This window comes from Lates calcarifer, linkage group LG4 (assembly GCF_001640805.2).
Source record: "Lates calcarifer isolate ASB-BC8 linkage group LG4, TLL_Latcal_v3, whole genome shotgun sequence".
Classification (NCBI taxonomy): Eukaryota; Metazoa; Chordata; class Actinopteri; family Centropomidae; genus Lates; species Lates calcarifer.
The window spans coordinates 10,855,234-10,880,613 of record NC_066836.1 but is presented as its reverse complement, the minus strand read 5'-3'; the positions used below and the strand labels follow the sequence as shown (position 1 = coordinate 10,880,613).

The 25,380-nt window shown below is 41.5% G+C and overlaps 1 protein-coding gene across 7 annotated transcripts in view; it reads right to left on the bottom strand.

Moving 5' to 3' along the window:
* Positions 1–6,796: 6,796 nt before the first annotated feature.
* Positions 6,797–25,380, bottom strand: part of LOC108883395 (adhesion G protein-coupled receptor L2) — an 84,536-nt gene continuing 65,952 nt past the window's right edge. For 2 of the 7 annotated variants that reach the window (XM_018676465.2, XM_018676467.2), the window contains 11 exons: positions 24,992–25,197; positions 24,245–24,418; positions 22,357–22,566; positions 21,658–21,878; positions 20,834–20,900; positions 17,958–18,049; positions 16,420–16,588; positions 15,406–15,534; positions 13,993–14,089; positions 12,783–12,908; positions 6,797–9,472 (listed from right to left, as the gene is read on the bottom strand). In XM_018676465.2, coding sequence (XP_018531981.1) covers positions 8,613–9,472; positions 12,783–12,908; positions 13,993–14,089; positions 15,406–15,534; positions 16,420–16,588; positions 17,958–18,049; positions 20,834–20,900; positions 21,658–21,878; positions 22,357–22,566; positions 24,245–24,418; positions 24,992–25,197 — 2,351 coding nt within the window. In that variant the 3' untranslated portion in view covers positions 6,797–8,612. Of the gene's footprint in view, positions 9,473–10,059; positions 10,114–12,782; positions 12,909–13,992; positions 14,090–15,405; positions 15,535–16,419; positions 16,589–17,957; positions 18,050–20,833; positions 20,901–21,657; positions 21,879–22,356; positions 22,567–24,244; positions 24,419–24,991; positions 25,198–25,380 lie in introns of all 7 variants that reach the window. The other 5 variants (XM_018676469.2, XM_018676471.2, XM_051069979.1 and 2 more) reach the window with 4 other exon arrangements.

Here is a 25,380-nt window from a genome sequence, read left to right as displayed (position 1 = left end):
TCTGGCCAGGACTAAGTATTTTTAAAATAATGATATTTCTTTCCCCTAGGTAAAAAAAAAAAAAAAACTGGTTTATCTTTCTTGTAGTGTGTTAGCTGTGGAAGAAATACTTTGCTGAATGACCGACCGCCCCAAAATATTACAGTCTGGCTGCCATTACATAAAATGTAGGTGATATTGGCCTGGAAAATGTCAGCCCAATAAAACCACGTGAAAGAGATTCTAATATAAAATATCCTGTGGAATAAAACTGAAAATATAAACTCTCTTATTGCCAGTGACTGATTTTAGTGAGTCACTGTCGTCAGAACGCATGCACAAAATCTAACATTAACAAGCACAAAATCTCCAGATATAATGAGCTCATTTTTAACAGCACATTAACATCAATTGGATCCTCCTTCATTTTTACACGCAGTGCTAAAGTTGTAATACTAATGCTATGTCTATATGTCTTAAAGACTGAAGACAAAGTTATATCTGGCCAGTCATACGTCAGTGTTTCACTTTTTGTGTTTTTCTTTCTTGTTTTTTTTTTTTTTTTTTTTTTTTTTTTTTTTTAAACACTGGAGACACTTATACACTAACCATAAAAGCAGTAGCTTATTCATTTTTATACTTTTATACTTATGTGGCAGAAAAGGAGGTGAAGTGATGCACCTCATGTCTGGGGACTCGGCTCTCTTCCAATTGGCTCAGAAACTAGAGACCTTCTCGGGAAGGTGCCCTGCTTCAGGGCGCCATGGTAGTAGGAGGTTGAAACAGCTGAGGAGCTTCCCTCTGAAATTTGATCTCCACCTCTATAAAAGAGTCAAGAATTTTTATTTTATTTATTTATTTTTACAGAGCATCAAAGTAAAGTATAATCTGTGTGGTGTAGAGTCTGGAGGAGACCATTTCTAATAGAAAACAACAAAAAATTATTTATTTATTTTAACATGGAGGAGGAAGTTTAAATAGGAAAATCTTCCCAAAACAAATGTCAAATTCAAACATTTATTTTGCTCTAGTTTTTCATTTGTTGCATTTGTGGGTGGTTTGGAGCATGTGTGTGTCGTAACTCCTAAACCAAATATTATGACGAAATATGAACCTTTGTTGATGCAGCCTGTAGTAAAGGTCATTTAGTGTCTACAAGAAAACAGTAATAAACATGTCACCATGTGAAGCAGCTCGGTGCTTCACAGCTCTGCAGTTTCCGAGCTGAAATCTGTATTCAACTTTCTTTTTCTCTCTTCTTCATCTTTTTTTTCCTTTTCTTTTTGAACCCGTCACTTTGATTTTCAAACCAGTGGCGCAAGAAAACATTGCTGTGGGCATCTTTTGACTACAACTTCAAGCATGACATTGATTATCTTAGCTTCATAATTATCTCCACATGCTACTGTACCATTGTATTTCTCACTCAGATGATGGCTCAGTACGTCCTGGGTGAATGATTATAGCAACTGTAAGTAAATTAGCTGTGAATAAAAGCCTTTTAAATAAAGCATTATTCAAAGACACCCTGCTGTTTAATGCTATAAATTTTCTCAGTGATCCAATGGTGAAGTTGGTGGTAATAAAAGAAGTGCACACTGACATGATGTCTGGTGTACTGCTTCTACAACAAAACACCCAGTTTTCCGTTTTTGCATTTTAAATTTGAGGCAAGAATCAAACCAGCAGTGCCTCATTTCAGTGTTTTGTCTTCTTTTTTGTAATAAATTGGTAATACAAAATAGGTACAGATGTGTTTGTGTAATGGTGGGGTTTTGGTGTAAATAACGGCTATATAGTTTCAGAGATATATGGAAAACATCTGTGCGAATGATCTGTAATTATCACTCTGAAATTCCACTGAATAAAATGAGTATGAGGCTTTTTTCCCCCTCCTGAAACATTTATATCTTATGTACTATACATGGTTCAGTAAGGAATAAAAAAAAACCTCTTATTTATCAAAGACTTTTTTCTATCTTTGACAATACTGTCTCTCTGAATTGACATATCAAAAGACACTTTGAAGCGTGACATACAGTAAAAATGACCATGTTTTATGTTCAAGTGTGTTTCTCACATGTTTGAAGTAACATGTTTGACTGGAGTTTATTCACATATTCACTTTTTTCCCCCCTCTCTCCCTTCTCCCAGTCCTACATTTTTTAAAAATTACAATCATTACATTCAGACTCAAATGGCCAAAAACTGTGGGACCAATTGCTTAAATATGGGAAAATTCCTCTCTTGAGCTTTTGACTAATGGCAGTCATGTGTTATGTTTTTGTCTCAGGGGGATGCATTGCTATTATTTTAGCAGAGACAACCCAACAAAAACATGGGGCCCTCTGTTGAGTGTTTACTGTATAATGGGTGTGACAGGCTACCTTAGACCAACTCTGAGGTCACTGCTGGTGTTTCCTACGAGGTATGACAGTTTTACAACTGCAGGGCTCAGGCTGGGATTGTTTCTGACATGTTCGACTGCTGCTGCTCTCCGTCTGTCTCTCAGTCTCTCCCCCTTCTCTTTCTCTCACTTTCTCCTCTGACTCTCTATCTCAAACCCTTGTTTTTTTGCTTTTCTTTCTTTCATTTCCACACACACACACACACACACACACACACACACACAGAGGCGAGAAATGATATCAAGCCTCTCTCAGCCGGACGCAAAGAGGACTCTTGAGCATTTTTTAAGCCTAAAGTCTTAATCTCTCATAATAGGCTTCTTTGTGGAAGTCGAGGAGGAAGCCCATATTTCTTTTTAAACAGCCCCTCTGTTGGACAGGGGGTAGTTGTGGTGATATCCTAACAAGCATTAAAACAACAAACTAGAAATGCCATAAGGATAACATTTAAAAAAAAGAAACTGCAGCATAGTTAAATTGGAATAATTGACGATTACACAACAAAACATCATTTTCAGAGCAAACATTTTGTGGTTACTACACCGGCATGTGCAGCTTTTGCTCAACACACATGCTCACACATTTACATCCATCTTATAGCATACCGCCTGTACAGTAAAGCATTCTGTCCATTATGTGCCACAGCTATAAGAATGTTGGGTGGGAAAAAAAAAAGCATGTGTCTTGTTTTGCTGTGTCTGCAGGCAGGAATTTTTGGTCTTTACCAGAGCTTTAAAATGCACACAGCGAAGTCGAGGCAGCCGAGGCAGCGCGGTGTTGTGTCGGTGGGACGGTGGCAGCAGAGCAGGAGAGATTCAGATGTTCTTTATCTTCCTGCTGCAGAGTGAAATGTAGAGGAATGTAAGCTGTACATTTACAGAGGCCCTGAGGAAATATAATACTCCTTCTGCATTGTGGCTGTGCTAATGTAATTATGCATAGTTCCTGCACTAGCTAAAGAAAAGATTGCTATCCAAGAATATAAACATTGTCTGTGGGAACGCCTTTTCATTTTGATAATAATGTTATTATTATATGTTCTTAAGCAAGACCTTGGTGGAGCGGGTCAAAAAGCTGATTCTGTAAACACAATACTCATTCCAGTTTTGAGAAAACTTTGGAATAATTCATGAGGAGAAAATACCTCACTTTTAACTGTGCACACACACTTAGAAGCATATACATAGGCTACATGCAGTCAGTTCACGCGCATACACACACACCACATTTTGGCCCAGGCTCTGATCTGATTTTGAATGCAGCATCTTGTTTGATGTCTTTTTGATGATGGACATGAAATAATGTCCAAATCACCAGAGGCTGCAACATCAAACGGATCCAAATGAAAACACGGTAATGTCTTCTCGGACTGAGCCTTATTGCGCCTTCATTTGCCACTGCCCCATGGAAGCTGGGCTTTGACTGGGAACAGATAAAAGATGAGTTGATAAATGAAGCACTTTCATCTCCCAACAAACTCCGACAACTTTCTTTTTTTTTTTTCCTTCATTTCATCAAGCGCAAACACTGCACGGCTAATACGCCGCATCATGGAGTAATCAGGTAATCACAGATGGTAATGTCAGCCACACGACGAGAAGTCAGAGGTGGAGGGGAGTATCTTTGAAGAGGATGAATGGCCGGAAATCATCGCAGCAGGATAAGGAGAGCCCAGGATATGCTGATCTTTGTATCAAGAACCTCCTCCCTCTCCCCCTTCTTCCCCAAGTCTTATCATGGGAAAGGACATGATCATCTATATATTGTTCAATTCCAGAATCCAATGTTCTTTAAGATAATAGGCTGAGAGAGCTAATACAGAGCACAGGTGACTTAGTGATAATGAACCAATATATATGCATCATGCAAAACCGATCCTTATGCTTGGGAAAGGGAGCTCAGCACATTCATTCATCACAGTTTTGTCTGTTATGAAAATTCAGACAGAGGAAACTTCCCCTCCTCGCAGTGACATCACACATAACCCTGAAGGGTTAGTCTCATGTGAAAGCCCGCTGCCATGTCGGCTCACCAGTGTTTATAATAAGGAAGCTTTCGTAGACAATACTGGGGCCCGTTCCCGGTGAACCATGAGCAGGTCATCAACTTTGCATTTAATTTGATTTATAACTGAACGGAAGCCAAGTTTCCGTGTAATTTACCGACCGGTTTTCGGTGTCTCTCAGGGCTTTTGGACGTCTCTGTGTAAACTGAGAGGCTGATGTTCAAACAACAAGGCAGAGAGCCACAGTGGACTCAGAGCTTTGCTTTGGCCTCCGCGTCAAGTCTCTTGACAGCAAACTGGCACCCGGCTCGAACTAATAAAGTGCACCACCCAGATCCTACAGCGAGTGCATGTGCTGTACTGTCTGTGCTGAGCATCTGTGTGGTCAGTTGGAGCTGGATACTCCTGGAAGGCCACGGATGAGCGACGTGCTGAATGCAAAATCTGCTAAATCTATGATGTGAGGCTCACTCACTCTGTCTCCTCTGTGGATGATGTGCTGCAATTCAACACATGGAATGATTTACACACCGAGTCTGATCAAAAATGATTATACGTCTTGTTAAACTTGCATAAATTACTGTCATAATGTAGGCATACATACATAAATACATACTTTTTATACACAAAAAGGGAAAAACCATCAATGAACTGATGCTATACCACGAGAAGGCTGGATGACAACCCAAAACCCCAGGTTTACTCCATATCATTTGGGTCTATGTAATTTGATTTGTAAATTTGCACCACTGAAACACAATATCAGCAATAATTGATCCTCCGCCCTCCATCTTGTAGAGGGGCCCTGCGTCGAAATACAGTTTTAAGACCTTTATTGTTTTAGTTATTTTTGATCTAATTTGTTACATCATCATGCTTTATTGAATTGCTTTGATTTTTCTGTAAGACTAAGAAAACCTCAGGCAAAGCTGTATTAATCCATTATAGCAGTGCTGTAAGGCTGTAACCAATGATTAGTTTCATTATCGGTATTTCTGACACTTCAACAATCAATTGGTAGTTCAGTGTATAAAATATCAGAAAATAGTGGAAAACCATCATACCCTGAAGCCCAAGTGCTTAACTTTACTATCATAGAAAACTAGCAAATATTCACATTTGAGAAGGTGGTACAGTTTCTGGGCACGTTTGCTTATAAAGTGATTAAAGGATTAATGAGTTATCAAATCATCGTTGCTAATCAATTTTCTGTCAGTCAACTAACCAAGTCATTAACTAATCATTGCAGCTTTACAGCTTACTGGTTGGTTTCTGAAACTGCCACAGTACAGCGGGGGATCAGTAGGGGAACCAACAACAAATTTTTGCCCCAGGGGCCCAGATTAATCCAGCCATGACTAACAAGTAATGTCTGTGTAGTCAAAGCTTGATTTAGCTTATTTCTCTCTGTGATAAGACGCCCATTGTTGTCCAAAAACTATTTTGAGTTTTTTTTTCAGAGTTGCCCTGGCACAATCTTCAAATGAAAATCACGAAACACAATTCTCAAATCTATTATTCATTCACTCACAACAGTTTATGCATCTCTTGTTGCTTTCAAACAGAAGTCAAAGGCAAAAGTACAACTGTCTTCTAATACTCCAGTGATGCATCGCTTTAGGTCAGAGTGGATTTAACCGATTTTCCGCTGATCGTTATAATTCTCAGACATGTCCATCAACACACTCATTGTGTAAATCTTCACACTTGAGTCAACTTTTCAAACAAACATAAAAATACACAGAGGACAGAGACAACATGTTGCACTCGTCAGCTGTAGATCATTGAGTTATTGTTTGTAAATCTCTGAGAAATTATATAAACAAGCAAAAAGTTAAAAAGTTACTGTGTTCTCTCAGAGTACATTTGACATTTGACTGCCTTGATTTAAGCAATGATAAAGAGACATTTTACTTTGGCAGCAGTGATGAAGTTATTTACTTTTGACGCTATATATTTTCTATACGAATGATTTAAGTTTTGTGCTGCTCAGTATAAAAAAAAAGTGTGTTAAAGCAGTTAATTGCACCCTGAGATGAGTTCCATCATTACAATGAACGTGGGCACTGTACTTTTTGAGTCAGTCGCATATACACCATCTTGCTGCTGGAAATCCTCTCTAGCACATCAAATGTGTATTAATCTGCAGCTGAAAATAGTCTCTGACAAATGCGCAGTTTGCTCTTGTTTGAATAAAGTTGGCGAAAAACTACAGTGCCCTGATGTTAAAGGAAATAATTTAGCCCTTTTTTTAAAAATGAAAGTATATATAAGAGACCAGTGAAAGAGGCTGTGATAGTCAGAAAGTACTGAGAGACGTGCCAACACTGTCACTTTCGCTATAACAAATGATGAAAAGTGACCCAAACGCAGAACACAGACTCAGACAGACACAGACAGTGTCCAAAGTTTCGAAAGGTTTATTACAAAAAATGTGAAAAGGGAAGAGGATGATAAAAAGGGCAGATGGATTAGACAGCCTGGGGCTGTGGACAAGGCTGAGGTGTGGACCAGCTGGCGTGTGGAGTGTGGGGCAGGCAGGTGAGAGGATTCAAGGACCTGAAGCACAGGAGAAGCAGGGGTTGGATCAGGAGGGAAAAAAAGCCAAAGACACAAGAAATCAAACAACTGAGTAACAAGCACAAGTTGGCTGAAGCATAAACGCCACACTGAACGGCAGAGCAATGTGGGGATGAGTGTAGAGAAGAGCAGGGTTTAAATACAGCAGGGTTGATGAGGTAATGAGGAACAGGTGAGTTGGTGAAGTCCTCCGTGTGCCACACCCACGTACACACAACACACACACACACACACACACACACACACACACACAGAGGAAGAGACACACGAGAAACACAAGGGACGGGAAAATAAAGGAGACCATGGCCGAGACCATGACAAGTTTTGGTCTTTTCATGGGATTTGTTGACAATAACAAAAACATACAATATCGCAGGTCTCATCCTTTGCATGGATCATAGTAGATATTTAATGCAAAATGAGAATAAGCAACCAGACATCTTGCGAACAAGAAAAAATTTCACATTTATTTGATATCAAACAGGAGTTGAATTAAATATCAGCTGATGATGGGCTCTTACAAAAGAAATAAAATGAACCTAATCAGTGCTGCAACAACTTTTCACACTTTCCAACCACTTTCTTTTTTTTACTCCCCCCACCCCCATTTTTCTTCTGAATAGTTCAGTTAATAAATTAATTAGTGTCAAAGGATGAAACATGTCTGCAAAAACTGCAATATCGCATTGACACGAACATAAGTCTTTAAACCTGACAATTTTCTTTCAAGTAAAATAAATTACACAAGTATCCAATTCACTCCAAATCTGTGCATGGCCCGGTGTTAACAAATATACTACTGGCAAAAACTCATCATTCACGAAAGCAAAAGCACTTCACAAGCAGAGACGTGAGCATGATTTCATATGGACTGATATCTCTCGAAACTTTTTTTTTTCATATTCAAACATACTACGACGAGTCAAGTGTGAGAGGAAAAAGCACATTTCCACCATTTTGATTAACCTTGTCTGAAGAATCTTATTAACATTGAAAGGGCATAACTACTGAATGGTTGCCATTTTTTTTTTCTTTTTCTTTTTTTCCTTGTTTTTACTTTTTACACTAGTGGTACAGCAAAATATATTTTCTTTAGCTGTTACTTTGACAACAGTTAAATGTGCAATAGAGAAAATATAAGGCCTGAGTCTGAATTAGTGGTTTCTTAACTTTACAGTCCTGACTGTGTAGTGGAGCCACACTAGTTCTAGTTCTGTACTTCATGACTAAAAAGACCCTGGTTCTACAAAGTCCCCCAGGAATATGTCAGGAGTTTCCATAGTTCTTTGCTTGAAGTATTTTTTAATCCTTTCTTCTTCAGCTCTTTTTTCAGTACAACAAAAATGCCAGACTTATCTGTGACACAGCGGCTTGTGTGTTATTCTCTGCACCTCTTTAGTCCAACAGCAGAGCTTTCACAGTCCACATTTTGTCTGGCCTTGGATGAATGTGTTTTGTGTGTTAATGAGATCTGTGTGCAAAAGTCATTTATTCATTCCCTTTCCCACCCAACAACATTTCACTTCCTGTCCTAACAGGAAGAGCGTGCGGAGTGTGGAGCCAGGCTTGCTGGCTCTCTTGACATCAACCAAAAGCACCCATCTGTTAAAACCTGTGCAAACAAAGACGGGCGCCTCCGTTCAGAGGCTCGTGATGAGCTGCATTTGTCCGTCGCTGGGTGCCTCTCCCTCCTGCACGCACTCTTCGTTGTTGGGTGGGATGATGCACCCGTCGCTGGTGCCTCGGTTTATGTGGTAGTAGGACAGGGGCTGCGGCGTGTCGCCGAGCTCGGGCATGCTTTTATGGTACGCGTCCTCGCTCTCGCTTCGAGGTGAGGGGGAGAGCTCCTCCTCCTCCTCTTCCTCCGGGGGGTATGGTGAAGCCGAGGGTGAGGGTGAGTCTCTCAAGTTTGGCATGCTGGTGTAAAGGGAGTCTCTATTATTGGGTGAATGGGAGCCCGCGTCCTCCACTGTGGTAACAGTCTCAGAGCCATGGCCGCCCTGCTCCTCTAGGCGCCTGGGGGCCTTCTGGGCGCTGTAGAGAAGGGAGTGAGTCCTCTGTGGCAGGAGGGGGGCCTCCAGCACCTCCTTGTGGTGGGGATGCAGGAGCAGCTCCAGGGTAGCGTGGCCTCCTCTTCCGCTTCCTCTCTGCGGGGACGAGGCCTCGGCGTGATCCGCCACGATGGCGTCGTCCTCGCTGCCACTCCCGCCTCCGCCTCGGTCCACCGTCACTCTGGTCTGGGGAGGCAAGGCTCTGTCTCTCGGGGCGTCGCGACCTTTGGGGGCCCCGCGGGGCCTGAGGTTGTTATGGACAATCTCGGATATAATCATCTTCTCAAAGGCGACATCGTCCAGGTTGAGGCCCCCCAGGTCACCCGCGGCTCGAACGCCCACGGCCTCATAGTCGTCGTCGCGCAGGGAGTAGCTGTTGTTGAAATTGCCATTGAGGGGGAGGGTGTCCATGGCACTGATGTCCCTGCTGTTGCTCAGAGAGTGCTGTCCTGCAAAGAAAGGCGAGAGGAGCGCGTGAGATGCAATTTTTCGCCTTTTTGATCGAAAAAAAAACACTACACCATCAACATATACTGGATACTGCTCAGGACACTTCACTTCTTGTGCACTTTGATCTCTGGATTAACTTTAATTTTATACAGATACAAACAGTTTTACAATCCAAAGGAGAACCCAATTAGCTCTCCAACATGTGCATCCTCATTAGAGCTGAATATCATTATAAAGCCAATCTAAGAAATGATCCTGAACAATATTGGCGAAATGAGAACAAGCGATGACTTAAACTGAAAAAATATACCATAGAAACAAAGTAGCTGATGACCAGGTAACAACACAGCAGCATTCAAAAAGCAACAGAGAGGATGCGAGTAAAAGAAATTAAAAAAAAGATACAAGCTGATGAGGAAGTGTTGTGACATTAACAATGAATAAAACATTCCACCTGTTTAAAGAAGGCAAGACAAGAGAGTAATGTCGAACACAGATGGCCAGCCACCTCTCAGCACTGGGGCCCCCACAAGCACAGCAACAACCCCCACACACCACGACAGACAGGCACGGTGCAATGACTCACTTTGCCACCACTCACATCAAGTGTGTCTGCTCAGGCTATCTGGCCTAAGAACAGCTGATGTGCAAAAAAAGTAAAACAGATGCCTTTTTTCAATTGCAGCAGAAACAACAAAATCACTCGAAATAAGACAAAAGTGGAAGCTCGTAACATCCAGCCTGGATTCAGTCGATCCTACTTGTGTCCTTTGCAATTAACTATAATTTAAGCCCGTGCAATGCTTTGCACAAATTGTCGTAGGTGGATGGAGAATGACAGCGAAATTATGTGTTTAACAGTTTGAGAGAGCTAAAGGACAAATCAAGGACAACTGAATCCTGGACTCAGCAGGTGAAAGGGTTCAGCAGCAAGCACAGTCTTTTTTAAAAGTCGGCAGTAAAAAGCAGGAACACTTCCTGATGAAATTATTTTTTCCTGAATGATACATGATTTTTTTCCCCCCTTTTTGAAGTGTACATCTATCAGCATAGTATGAACAACATACAGACACACACACACACACACACACAACGGAGTACTCTAATTTTGTGCAGCTCTATGACTAAGCTCAAGTAGCAGGATGAAAGTGAAGGGGGCTAGTTTTGATTTGATATGAGATTTTTATTTACTGGGTACACTGTAAGTGAAAGGCTGACATTTTGCAGGGCGAGAGGGATGTCGTCAGAGACAGTCTTTACACACAAAAAAGGGGGGAAACTGTAGTCTTCAGTTTCAAACGAATTTGTCAGAAATGGATGATAGCAACTGAAAAAAAACCCCTCTAAAAACAACATCAAAGACATTTCTCAAAAGAGTGCAAGGAGCATAGAGAGAGCAAAAGGGCAAAAAAAGGAGGGGGGTGGGATCATTAGACACTTCTCTGAATAGACCCTACTCCCAAATTTGCATTTGTTTATGCGCAGGCAGTGATTTTATCGCAGACAGGTATTGTCTACCGGGAGAGAGGGAGGGGAAACGATGTGAACAGAATTCAACTGGACACGGCGACAGCTGCACTCTGGGAACTGTTCCAGCAGAGATTCATCCAAGATGCCCCCCTCCCCTTTACAGATTTTACTGCATCGGATGAACATCTGCAGAGTATTACTTAGTATTAATACACTTATAATAGAAGACACGCTCATCCTTTCGCGGGGAGCTAAATGTAATGACTAAAGCAGAGGAAATTCTTTTTTTTGGGGAGAAAGCTCATGTTAAACTTGACAGTCTCTCGGCGCGTATTTCATACTTGGTTGGTGATCTTCACACCAGGTTTTGACATTTGTGTGTCACACTGCTGCCTGCACTCCTCAAACTGGTTTCCACATGTTAAATCTTTTCCTGTTTGTCGCTGCTTCTTGATCTACTGTTAAATAAGCGCTCCTGTGTTTAAACATGGCTCACAACAGCAGGTTTTTGCCTCTGGGGGTCGGGGGGGGGAGAGAAGAAGTCTTTCGTACAGGTAAAGGAGATGTTTATGCAGACATTCAGAATTACCTGCTAATTAAATATCACCACTCTTTATCTATCTCCTGTACACCAATGTTAACATGCAATTATCCTACAATGATTAAGCAGGTAAACATTTTAGGGCAATAAAGCACAAGCTGTCTGCGCACACATCGATTCCTTTCTGCGTCTGGCTCGGCTGCTGCTGAGCTCAGAAAAGGAGAAAAAAAAAATCACAAAATGTCTTTGATTTTCTGCGCTGACATTGTTTAGTCCCAACCCTGCTTCATTATCTCTGAGTGTGAAGTGGTCTCATTGTGCTGTAAGCGAGCTCGCAGCACAAAACGGGACCTCGACGACTGCAGCAGGTTATAACTAAACGCTACCGCGTATCCTCTCCTCGCGCACTTCGGCCATACACTGCTGTTTTCATACATTCCCTTTTATCATCAAATGCCTGTGAATGTCTGAGGGCTATGACTCTGCCCGCATTGCGTCATGTGCCTCTGTTTTTTTTTTTTTCTTTAATTGGGTTTCTTTCAGTCTGCCAGTGAGGAACTAGGTCACCATAAACACTGACATGATTGAAGTAAACTATGGAAAATGTAAAGACTTCAACATGTAAATCAACAGGGAGAACCCGGTAAGAGCATGAGATGATCTGGACCAACGTGTAAAGCTCATGTTCAACAAAGAGGAATTCCCATGAGCCTGCTCAGTAGAGGAGATAAGATAGCATTGATGTCTCTGAGCTTTATCTCCCTCTGTGTTTACAAAGGAGAAACTTGTGTAGATAAGCACTACTGAAAATACAGAGAAGGTGTGAATGAGGGAGTACAAATGGAAAATCTCATGTAATTATTCTCAACATTTTCATGCATGCTGTGCCACAGCCACAACCCCAGGAGTTTTCATGATTTTAGTAAATCTAGTACACTTAAAGGAATAGTATGACATCTTAGGGATTTGGGCTTATTTGCTTTCTGGCGGTGAGGTATACGAGAGGATTCATGCTACTCTTATATCTGTCTGTTAAATATGAAGCTACAGCCAGGAGGTGGTTAGCTTAGTTTAGCATAAAGATTGGAAACACGGGGAAACAGCTAGCCTGGCTCTGACAAAAGGTAAATCCACCCACAAGTGTAAAAATGGTTGTTTATAGGGTGTCAATTTTCTCATATAACCCCTCTTCAGAAAGCGAATAAGTGAAATTTCCCAAAATGTTGAACTTCTGCGTCGAAAAAAATCCAACAAAACACAAATCTATGTAAGAACAAAGGTGGAGGGTGGATGTGCACCTGGGGAATGAAAGGCCGGTGGAGAGGGGGTGTTGCACACCACCGTTTCTGCCAGCAGGTTGTTATAAGGGTTAGTGTCGTGGGTTCGGAGGAGAGGGTTAGTTAGGAGGTAGTTGCCAGTCATCCCTGAAATAACAGGAAGAGAGAGAGAGAGAGAGAGAGAGGGAGAGAAATCAGGAGGGGAAAAAACAGTTGAGGAAAAAGAGAGCTGGAGGTACTGTACTTCATGGTCTGCGGTGGTGGTGTGCTGGGCTAGCTGTCGACATAAACAAACACTGACATTCGCTGTCCAGAACCTGACACCACAAAAGATTTATGACCTGCGATCTGCCTGCCTTCTATTATGGACAAAGCAGCCATGGAAACGTTGGGTCAAAAGCAAGACATTATCCAAACAAGTCGGCCGATGTGACTGACAAACAACATTATTGCGACGAGTGTTGACCAAAGCGTAGCAACACAATCAGCTGCAGTGTTTATGTGAAACAAATTCATCTAAACAAACTCATCCAGTCGAGACACCAGACAAAACATGTCTAAGTGGCCTGCCATGAATAATACAGTATCCCTATCATCCTCAGCATGCTTGTGTAAATCCTCAAGAATGTAATAACTATCCTCAGTCATTTGGAGGGATCGCTGAGAAACTCTGCGCTGGCATGTGCACTGTTAAAAAAAAAAAAAAAAAAAATCTAAACTTATTCATAACTACAGCCAAATCTGAGCTGGCACAGTCTGAAGCCTGAGCTTCATGATGTCCGGGATCTGTCCCAAAACCTGCTCTGACCTCAGCCTGACTTTGCTCGTCTCTCCTTCCCCGCCTTCGTCCTGACAATCACTACGACCTGAAGATGAGTCTCCTCCAGTCAGAGTCATTACAACTTAAGTCCTCATCAGTAAAGTTTTATGCCACACTATATTGTCACCATTCCTCTCCTTTTAGGTGATCCCAGTGAGCAAGAAAGTGCAGGAAAATGCTGTGAACTTTGATACACAGGCAGCATTTAACGCTTTTTCTTTTTCTTTTTTTTTCATACAAGGATAAGAGAGCTGCAACATTAAATCTGGTCTCATCTTCCTCTTTTCCCAGCTGCCACAGAGTCATGTAGGGCTGCATCCATTGAAGTGTTTATTGTGAATTCAGAGCCTCATCACAAAGAGAATAGTGTATGTGTCTCGTCTGGTGTTGGTGGAAGAAAGGCTTGCTTACCCTGGTTGAGTGTGGAGGTGCTGTTTATGTCTCCCGAGATGAAGGAGGACTCCGACTGCTTCCTCACAGTGTCATTCCACATCCGCCTGATGCGGCTCTGAGTAGAGAGAAAAGCAGCCATTGATCAGGACTCAACGCAGTGCTGCTGTTATTCAAGGCTTTTTGGCCCTGAGGATTGAGTGGATACATGGGTTTGTGATTCAAGCCTACACTGGTACACACAATTCAGCAAACCCGCTGCTCAATGACATAGCCGTGCTATGGTAAAACAAAGCCCCCCATGTGCTATTGATCCCAAAAAAAAAAAAAAAAGGGAAAAAGGAAAAAGAATATCGGCCATGACTGACTTTTTTCTCTTGATAGTGTGAGCAATAGCTGCCACTGAATTCCAGAGGTGCTCTTACGATAGATCTCACAGAGTCACCAGAGAAGAGATTATGAGAGACCTCTAAGTCTAATTCAGCAGTATATTGTTATCTGTTTCTTTTCAAACAGGATCTACCTATACACCCTCACAAAAGTAGAAAAAACATGTTTTAACTCATTTAAAAAAGGAAGTCCTTCTGCTGCTGCACTACACTATAATATGTAAGACCTCTTCATCTGAACATTCAGTACCATCCTTTGAAATATAACCTTGGCACTATAACAACTTTAACATTACATGCATAGCATTACAATGTGAAGCCCAAAATGCAGCATTAAGTGCTGTACCACAAGGAAATTTCTACTGCAATGCTCAAACTGTGCATTTGGTTGAATGAATCAAGAGGCTTGGATTTAAAATGATAAAAATTCAAGTGAATGGCTGAAAATAAATTGAATATTTTAAGTCTTGACTTCAGGATTTACATCCCTCCATTCCTAAGGATGTAAATCTTTATAGACAGGTCTCAAATATATGGGTTCTTTTTTTTTTAGGAATAAATTCCTTAAACATATGAGTGCTGTTGATTTTGACAAATAGGAATAAATAGTGCATTTGTTATGTGCTATTTTCAGCTGCAGATTAATACACATTTGGTATGCTAGCAAGTATTCACAGCACATATGTGGGATTAACTCAAAATAAACTACAGTGACCCTGTTCATCACAATGAAGGAACATGTCACCCGGTGGCTCACTGATGTGTTTTTTTAAGCTTTTAGAAATTTAGTGGAACTCAATGGCACAGAGCAATGAGCTACAGTAAATCAGGTTTTGGCTACACAGATAATGCTTCTTAACAGGATCAGTCTGGTCTTCATCAGATTTGTTGATAATCGAAAACTAAAGAATATTGTCCTTTTAAGAAATTAAAAAATATATATATTACTAATAATTAACATATAATAAACTGACATAACATTTTCACACATGGTGTTCTAAATCCTAAACCCCAATACATCTGATTTCCCATCCTGTACACACACCTGTGTGGCGGATGAGTAGCGGGCCGTGGATCGAGACGTGGCCGTCTTGGCTGAGCTGTGGGAGCCCTCGGATGGCAGTGCACCGCAGCACTGGGACTGACGGAAACATTTGCTGTACTCTTTGCGGACCTGCAGAGGAATAAAAGATCAGGACGGGCTGAGCGAACACAGACACAGGCAGCGGCGACACAATTCCTCCTCCCTCCCCAACTCCTCAACCCCACGAGAGATGCAAATCCCAAATCTTTATCAAATGCCATCCAGCTGACAGCAGTTTAAATGCCACAGCTGTAAGGACAAGGATAACAAACACTGTGATAACATGTGGGAATAATATAGAGAGGAAGCACTTTGATATGGGTGTCTCTGAGTAAGAATGTATGAAATATTCTGAATGTAAACCTCAACATGTAACAATATAAATGATTCACACCTGTAATATTATGAAAGAGAGAGGCAATTCTTGGCCCTGCTACGTTTGAATTTTATGAAAGTAAGGCTGCGACCAATGATCATTTTCATTATGAGTTAAAATAATCAGTTAATCTGCTGATTATTTTCTTGATTAATCAATTGTCTATTAAAAATGCCAATCACAGTTTACTGAGAAAATGATGTCAAATGTCTTTACTATCATTTAAAATCTTGCTTTTTTTGGAAAGCTGACTCTGATTATGTTCCTATTGACTGACAAATTTATTAACTGACTTATCTTTTCAGCTGTTTTATAGCTTAATCAGTCATTTTTCATTAATGAACTATTTGTTCATTCTTTAGAAGTTCAGAAAATTATGAAAAATGCCACAGTTTCCACAGCGATGTCTTCAAGTTCCTTGATTAACATAACAACACCAGTCCAAAAACCCCAAAAATATTCAGTTTACAAGCGGATAAAAGCAGAGGAAAAGCAAGAAGTCAAAGCTGGAAGTTTTGATATTTTCGGTTGAAAAAAAAACAGTCGAATTATTTTCTCTTGATCCGCTAATCAATTAATAACAGAGGACAAAATCCTACCTTTTTCTGGAGGAGGCAGTGGAAGATGAAGATGAACATCCCTTGCAGAGTGTTGAAGATGGTGAAGAGGTATGCCATCACGATGGAGGATTCATTGAGGAAGAACAAGCCAAACGACCACGTGAGCCCCAACAGACAAAGTAGGGCAAAAGCTCCCAACACCCACGACCTGTGAAAAGAGAAAGAAGAATGATATTAAGTGTGAAAAGGCAAAACCACAGCGGATTTCATCTTAGCTTGGTTTGATGTTTCCTCCTGGACAGTGCCTTGTTAAGAGAGAGAAGAAATACACTCATTTGCTATTTTGCTTTTGCACAAGTTGCACTCATGGTGGCACAGTGTATAAATGCTGATACAAAGTTTTGGAACGAGTGCGCATTTGGTATTTGACACTGAGTCAAAAAAATATTTCCTTGGTCTTCCTTGGAGGTGATGGCTAAAGAGACTGCATACGCAGCAGGTTTCTCCTTGGCGGCTTCCAGGAAAGCCTAGAGGAAATAAGATAACTTAACAGTCAGTTTCAATGACGACGGCTGGTTGTTATTGATACACAAGAGAGAAGTGAGCCACCCCGAGAGAGATACGGTGAGGAGAGACGAAATGGGACAACAGCATGTCACTGAGAGAACCTCCACAGAAAAGAGGTGATGCCTGATTAAACTTGCTGTCCAGTTTTTGTTTCTTATTTTACAAGAATGCACAGTTTTTGCACAGAGTTTTGTCTGAACAATCACACTAAATGTAACCAACTATTTCACTTTTTTATAAGTTATGACATTTTACACACAGATTTTAGGTAGACCCTAATTAAGCAGTTATTGAGTTTTAACTACTTAGGATAATGTGTTAAATCCAGCATCCAAATGCAATTGTAGGTTTTCTGTGTGCTAAATACAAACCTGAAAACCAAGTCAATGCCTTTTTTTTAGGTTTGGACCAAAATCCAGAGTAGCTGCCTAAAAATCAAACGCCCACATAACATATGTTGGCCTGCCCTCAGACATATTGTTGAACAAGAATAATGGTGCAGAAATGGTCAGGGACTTGTCTTTTTATCGTGCAAATGCAGCCCACGGAAAGTGGGAAACGGGGGGGGGCTTTTGTTTTTACCATCATTAAATCTACAAGGCGTGTGGTTGAATCCATCTTCCAAGGAAGCCTGTAAACTATTCCAGCGCAGGAGCTAAAAGATACCAAAGGTCAGATATGCAGTTATGAAGAAATAAAAAAGGCAATATAATCCCGAGTAGTGCAAATACTGAAATCATAAAATGAACTAAAAAGGCACCACCTCTGGACCAAAATAACATCTGAAAGGGAAAAATATTGGTCTGGTTCAGTTTAAGAGAAGAGAAAAATCGAATAAACGTGTAGGTCAAAAACAGCTTTTGAAATTTCATGAAAGAGGCAAAAGCAGTAATGGTGCATATTATTTTTCTTTTCACACATAAGCAACAGCCACACACACACACACACACAGTCTCAGACCAAGCAACCACAGCCCGGCCACCTAATCTCCTCTAGAGTGACACCCTCACCTGATACCCCCCAGCCTGGACGAGTCGGGTTTCATGGAGGTGGAATGCTTCACCATCTTGTACATCGTCACCACCAGGAAGATGACATTGACCTGTCAAAACAGACGTATCAGGGTTAACAGACTGCACTTAGAAAGGCATCCGATTACTGCTGCTAACACATGGGGGAGGAAGTGTTCAGATTTTACAGAAGAACTGATACCGTAGTGTGAAACTATTCCATTACAAGTAAAAATTCAGAATTTAAAATTTTTAAGTTTGCAGGTTTAAACTGAAAAATGAACTTTGAGTATTAAAGGTAAAAGGACCCAATGCAAAAAAAAGGGCTGTGTGGCTGTGAAACTATTATTTATGATACAACTGATTTTTTATTACACAAGCATTAATGTGTAAGCAACATTTCGCTGTTGTTGTTGGTTGAGGTTTAGCTCTTTTTTTTTTTTTTTGCTTGTTTTTTTTTCTATTTTATATTGAGGCGAATTGATTTTTTTTCCTGATGAATGAATATTTTGATTATTTTTAAATTCCTAGAGGAGCCCAAGGAGAAACTTTCACAGTGCTTGTTTTGTCCAGCCAATAGTTCAAAATTTTCAAGGAGCTGGAACCATGAAATGTTCACAATTAATTCTGTGTCGATCAACCAGTTGTTTCGGGTCTATTGGTATTTTCTGTTGGGCAGTTTAATCTGTAACAAAGTATCATATTTTCTAAGCTCTTCATATGTTTTTTCTATGGAAAGTCTAAAGTCACAACAGCTGTCACATGGAGTGAACTGTACAGCATTTCCCTTTGAATTGTAGTGGTAAAAGTATATAGTGGCATGAAAAGAAAATACTCAAGTAAAGATCATGTACCATAAGTAAATGTTACATTTCACTACTGTTGCTAACAACAGTCGTTTGTTTCACATTGACTTAGAGTATTGCTTAATCTGCAGTGGTTTTGGCTCTCTATAGCGAGTGTCAACACCAGCATACCTTTACCGAGAAGAATATGAAAATTTAATGCCCTGGTGCGGATCATAAAGTACCCTGACTTCCAAAGAGAAAAACAACAGTGGAGAGGTTATTGCTTTGGTCTACTTCACACAGCCCTGGCCTCCAACATAAGCTGCCCTGAAAGTTTCACTTCTCTCTCTCTTGTTCAACATTATACTCGATCCCAAAGTGCAAATCCTTATCGAATATGAGAGTGTATATATCTGATGAGGTCCAAGCACGTCTGATGTACCGCAGAGACTAAAAAAAAAAAAAAAGCCAGAAAAATACAGAGAACAAGAATGGAACGATATTTTAGATTTTTTCTTTTTTTTCTGAGGCCAGGAAAAATGTTAAAGCAATTCAAGCCATACATCCAGGAATGTTTCCATGCTCTCAGGGTGTCTCTCTGTACGCTCTGTAAGGAGGGAGATGTGCTTCAATTTGGTCCTGTACCATATTAAACCTCTGAAATGCAGTTCTGTAAATATTCACAGAAAAAAAGTACATCCAGCTTTTTGTGTTATTAAAAACTTATATCCCATATCTGCTCCCAGTGAGCATATTGCAAGCGTGACCAATCTACTGTACATAAAGGAAAATAAATGGTTCAAAAACAAGTTAGCAAGAAAACAAAGCATAATGATCCAAATGTAGTGTTCTCACTTTATCAGGTACTTCACTTTTCAATTCATTCACAAATAAGCAGAAAGATTCTCATTATTACCCCGCATGGACACATTTGGAAACAGTACGAGGCCAACAGAAAAAGAGGGTCTTTAAATGGAAACAAAGAGTGTGAGCGGAAAGCAGATGGAAACCAACGACAGTGGGGGGAACGAAGGGAGGAAAAAGGAGTGGCTAAGAAGACAGAAAGAGGCTTTTAGATCACAGCTTAGAGTAATGCCGAGTTTTGTCTCTCGGCCACTGGGGCCGATTTACGTCCACATGAGTCGAGTGGCTAGAGATGCATTTAACACAGCTGCAAGCGATGACACAGATCTGATGAGACAAACAGACAGACGGACAGATGGACGGACGGACGGACGGACAGGGAGGCGGAAAGGCAAGGGAGGGAGGCACTTTACAGAAGACGCAGCAGAGGCAAACTGCATATGGACTCCCCCTCATGCCCCGTCTCCAGGGGGCCGTCCTCTACAATATTCAGGTCTTTCACTTCTCTGCCAAATACAGTGAAAAAAAAAATTTGTGCTGCCGACGCAGCACCTCTCCAGGTTTTGCATGTATTCACAGCCTATGGACAGATTTACATGTGTGTGACCATATGCGCCTGTATGGAAATGCAGTGTGTGTTTGTTTAGAGGCTGTGTGCATGCATTCCTGCATGTGTTGTGTGTGAGTGTGTGTCTGTGTGCATTGTGAACACCCAGCGCACCACATGAAATATTAAAAGGTGAAGATGGAGATGTCCGTGTGCTGGGATTGGCTGGGGACGTGTCATGATCCTCAGCAGGGCTATGAGCTGTGGTAATGGTTGTCTGGCCCACCCACTCATTACTTCCATGTTCAAAACGCCCCCCCCCCTCCACCATCACCCTTGTTTTCCCACTGAGCAAATGACCTTCATGCCTGAGACGATTCCTCCTCCTGATTGCAGGAGGGGAGTGTTCTCTGGATGTACAGCAAGGAACCAAACAGCTTTAAGTTGTTGCTGCTCACCAATTCTGATTTCAGAGGATTTCATAGCTGAGTGGACACTGATGTCCTCGTGTCAGCTATAATGGGACCACTTTCCTTTCATGCAAATTGATCTGAGAGAGCAGAGCCGAGAGTCTGCCAGCACAGAGAGAGAAAATCTATAAACTCTTTTCAAAGCTTTTCTTTGAAAGAGAAAAGAAGAAAAAAGTTATCACACACGTGCACAAAATTACAACTTACCACAATTATGAAGGTTACAGGCCCAATGAAGCTCCAGATGAAATGGTTATCAACCCTCAGCCAGCATCTACAGGGAGAGAAAAGATGATATTCTGTTCATTAAATCATCTCACTGCCAAAACAAAGTTGTGTCTCATCGATCAGGGCCCGGCAGAGCCGACTGGATGATGGGTCACAGCGACAGAACAGAGACTCCGCTGACCACAAAGAAGAAAACCCGACCTTGAGGGAGTGTTGGCCTCGTGCCATGAGAAGCTGCAGTCTAAAAGGCAGTGGTTATTGGACTCATGATTTCACAGTCTGCAAATGTCTACAAATGTGTCTGACTGTGTGTACCTAATACTCTGAACAGTAAACATGAATGAATTTGCACCTCCGTCTGTGATTATCACCAGGAAGCAGAAATGAAGTGAAGACTATAGCAATAAAACCAGAGTTTGAAAAAGGCAGTTTACTTAAATCCCATAAATTAGAGGATTGCAGTCTTACAAATCATGAAGCTTGCTGCTTGGATGAAGACCAGCAGAGAAGTGCATAAACTTTTAACTAGCAATTATCCACATGTAAAGAATAAAAACCCAGCAGGCCAGTGCAGTTAGCCAGAGCATTCATTAATGTTGCGGCTTTGCTCACATCATCTTCTTTTAGAGGTGACAGGGTGTAAATTTGCCATGGAGCAGAGGTGGACTGTTCTTTGTGATATTACTCTGCATGCTGTGTGGGTGTGTCTTGATGGGGAGAAGAGGAGGACTAATGCCCCTGATTTTTTATCCCACATAAAAAAAAAAAAAAAAAAAAAGCCTCTGGAGAGAGGTTACACTCACGCCCGCTGTGTGCCGTAGCTTCTATAGTCGATGGCTGCTGAAATGCCCACCACCACAGCCGGGATGAGGTACCCGGAGATGTAGTAGTACTTCCTGCGGGAGAACTCGCTCTCAAACACCTCGACCAGCATGAGGTACAGCTGCACGCCCTCCAGACACATCCAGGCGAACGCGGCCAGGAAGCAGAAGTGGAGGATGCCGGCGATGATGGAGCACACCAGCTGACAGGAAGACACACACAGAGGTTACACACAAACATAAGAGGTTTTTGAAGAAGCTGAATTAGGCTTTTTCCTAGTTACAGAGAAAGACTTATTTTTATGCATTATCTTTTTATGCTTTTTAAGTTCAATGACCTCTGACATTAGCCCAGTTTAGAGTACAGTGTTTGTGGGATCAAGTAGTGGCTCTGCTTAAAGCTGCTCTAATCAATATTTGTATATCAACAAAGGATCAAATGACCACTTGTAATGGGAAAAGGCTTGGTTGAGGTTTTCAGCATCATATATCTTCAAGAGTTAGAGCGAGCCGACACAGAATAGATATGTGATATTCTGAGCTAACGTGGATTTTTTTGCTGACTTTAAGACCACTCATAGGCAAATTGAAGGGCAAATTCAAGCATGTAAAAAGGTTAATCACAGCAGATGAGACCATTCAAAAAAGTTAAAACCCCCCTCGGTGTAATTTCCTTGGTACCTTTGGTTCCGTCATATTGATGCCCACAAGGAAGATGAGCTCTCCGATGAAGAGGTTGAGGCAGAGGTTTTTGTGGATGGTGTTGCGGTCGCTCTGCAGACCTCGGAAGAAGCAGAAGGTGAAGAGGCTGATGGCGAGGCAGACGAGAGACACGGCGATGCCCATCCGCGTGATGACGGTGAGAAGGAGCTCGTGGACGCTCCCCTCCCCCTGCACGGAAACAGACAAAGCGTGGACTGACCTTCACAACTCCACACTCATCATAATGATTGGTGGCATTTAAGCACATAATGGTTGTAGCTATATTTACTCAAGTGTAAACATTAAGCTGATAGAAACTCTGGTATACAAGGATGTAATGAAAATGAAATTTTCTCAGGTGTTTAGTCCTTGATAAAAAGGCCCATAATGTTTTGCTTATAATGTTGTCCATATATATGTGGAGCAAAAATCCACAGTCCTCTATCTGAAGCTAACATGAGGCTTAAGTGGCTTTGATAAGTCAAATAAAGTAGATAACTTATCTATCATCTTATCTATTATATCAAGATAAAAGTCTTCTTTAGAATAAAATTCCCCTTTTCTGTTTCCCTGTTGAGCTGCAGTGGAAGGATAGTAACAAAAAGAGGGAATTTTGTAATAAAAGATTGTGACTTTGGAGAGACTCATTTGATCTGGCTGACACAAACTGCTGAAGCCTCGTATTAGCTTCAAACTTCAAACTTTGGAATAGCCTATATTTTTGCACAGAATGAGGACAGTGGATTTTGTCCCTCATCACTTACAATGAGAGCATATTAGGAAGGGATCTCTTAATGGCCATTATGGACAGGAGGGATAATTACAGCAAGCAAAATCTGTTTCAATGTTCAGCTGGGAATCTGACTATTAATTTAAGGCAGACATGAAAAATTGCGAATATGTCCTTTAACTTGATCATATGTAATGACACTTCGGCACTTGAACTGAACATGCTTATATCACATAATGTGGCCCGTGTTGGCAAAACCTGACATCAGTTGAAAAACTGTCGCAAGGAACCCGTGACTGCGTAATGTGACGTCCAATACACGGGTTCTGTTTTTGGAGGTCAAATCGCACCGTGTTTTGGAGGATCTAAAACCGAGCGTGTCTGACAACAGGCACCACCAGGCAAATGTGAAAATAGCAGACTTGACCATACAAAGTATCACTCAAGGACATGACGGCCTGAGAGTGAGGCAATTCTTCCTGTGATATTTGTAATTTTATTGAGGGCAGGAGTTGCAGTTGAGGTGATGTGTTGGGAATTGGTGTGAGGCTGAGCCTGGCCTCAGGGTTCTGGTTTCAAGCCGTGGTTAAGGTTGAGGTTAAGACAGATGACAGGGACAGAGTTCATGAGTTGGGACGTATTATTAAATGAACCACAGACTTATCCTCCACATTTATTACTGGCTAGGTCCTTGCTACACATGCTATTTATCATGTAATTGGATTGTAATTGCATTTTGCGACCAAATGGATCCTACACCACTTCAATAGAGGTAGAAACATAAGTTAAAGCTGAGGTTATATGGTACCGTTTCCCATGGTTCTCAGGAACATATGCATAGAGGGATATTAGACACGGACCGCAGGTAAAATATAATTACTTCTGATAATGGTACAGCACTTCCTACCCCGATCCACAGTCTCTCTCTTCTAAAGTGAATGCCTGCCTCCTCTTCCTCCACCTCCCACCTCCTCCCGCCCTCACCACCTTCTCCTCCAGCTGTAATCTAATTATCTCCACTGAAATGCCATTCTTGTTCTTGCCGTGTGTGCACAAATCTATCAGTGAGACGGAAAAAGAACAACTAACTGAGACAGAAAAAAAAGGTCTGGCGACCATGAAGCAAGAGCCACTTACCACATTCCCCCGATGAGCCATGAGGATGGCGAAGTTGGTCAAGTGACTGCAGGAGCAAGTGGTGTGACTCTTGTTAGTTTCCAGCAGTTTGCAGCCCTGAGTGGACCAGTATCCCATCATGCTCCGCTCAGAGTAATTCCAGAAGGAACAGTTGGGATTGTAGTAGTGCTCCTTCTACAAAACACACACAGAAAAAATGATGAAACATATATGAACATGCTTTGCAATATGCATGATTGTACACAAACATACGTTGTATATTTCATACCTCTAGCTGTAATTCACCATATGTCAATATATGTGATGTGTAGAATAGTGTTGATATGTGCTGGTTTTGCCAGCTAGTATCTATGCAATTAAAGTTCTTCAGATGTAATGGATTGTTCGAAGAAAAGGGTTGACAGAGATCAAAAAAAGAAAAAAGAAAAAAACGGAATCTTAATATGTTGAGATGTGAGAAGGGTTACTATGACAATTTCAAAGCACAAGGCGAAACACACAAGATGCTCAACTTACTCCTCTAAGTCCTCTACTCTACATTAGTGCTAATCACCCTTAATGGCACACCAGCACACACTTTCTTTGTATGGATGTTTTCTCTTTACTCTGACAGTTTTTCTACAACAATGGAGGCATGGAAGTGCTGGATTTGCCCTTCACTGAAAAATGCTGCAATGCCAGTTTTCAGTATTTTGCAACAGCCAAGCTCTGCAGTGTGGTCTGTGGGAGTCTCAGGAGGAGGCTTACATCCAGGTGCTCCAGTGTGAAGATCACGGGGTCGGCCACAAACACACGGCTGGACTCCTTGGTAATAGAGGCTGAGAGGATGTGGGAGTTGACGGTGAGGGAGAGGTTGCGTTTGTTCAGGTCCCCCATTCCCCTCAGCGTAGCATTCTCGGTGCTTAGGAACTGACCCAGGTGTTTGTACAGCACAAATACCAGCTTGGCCACACCTGCAACCAGCAATAATAAAGCCATCAGACATACATACAGCAGCTGTACAGCATCCATTTAGTAAAAAGGGAAACACAGTGTTCGTTCAGTGGTATTTTGTGAATGTACCAAGCATGAGTGGGCTCATCGCTCACCCTGCATCAGAGACCACAGTTGTAATAAGCGTTTCTCTACCAATAAAC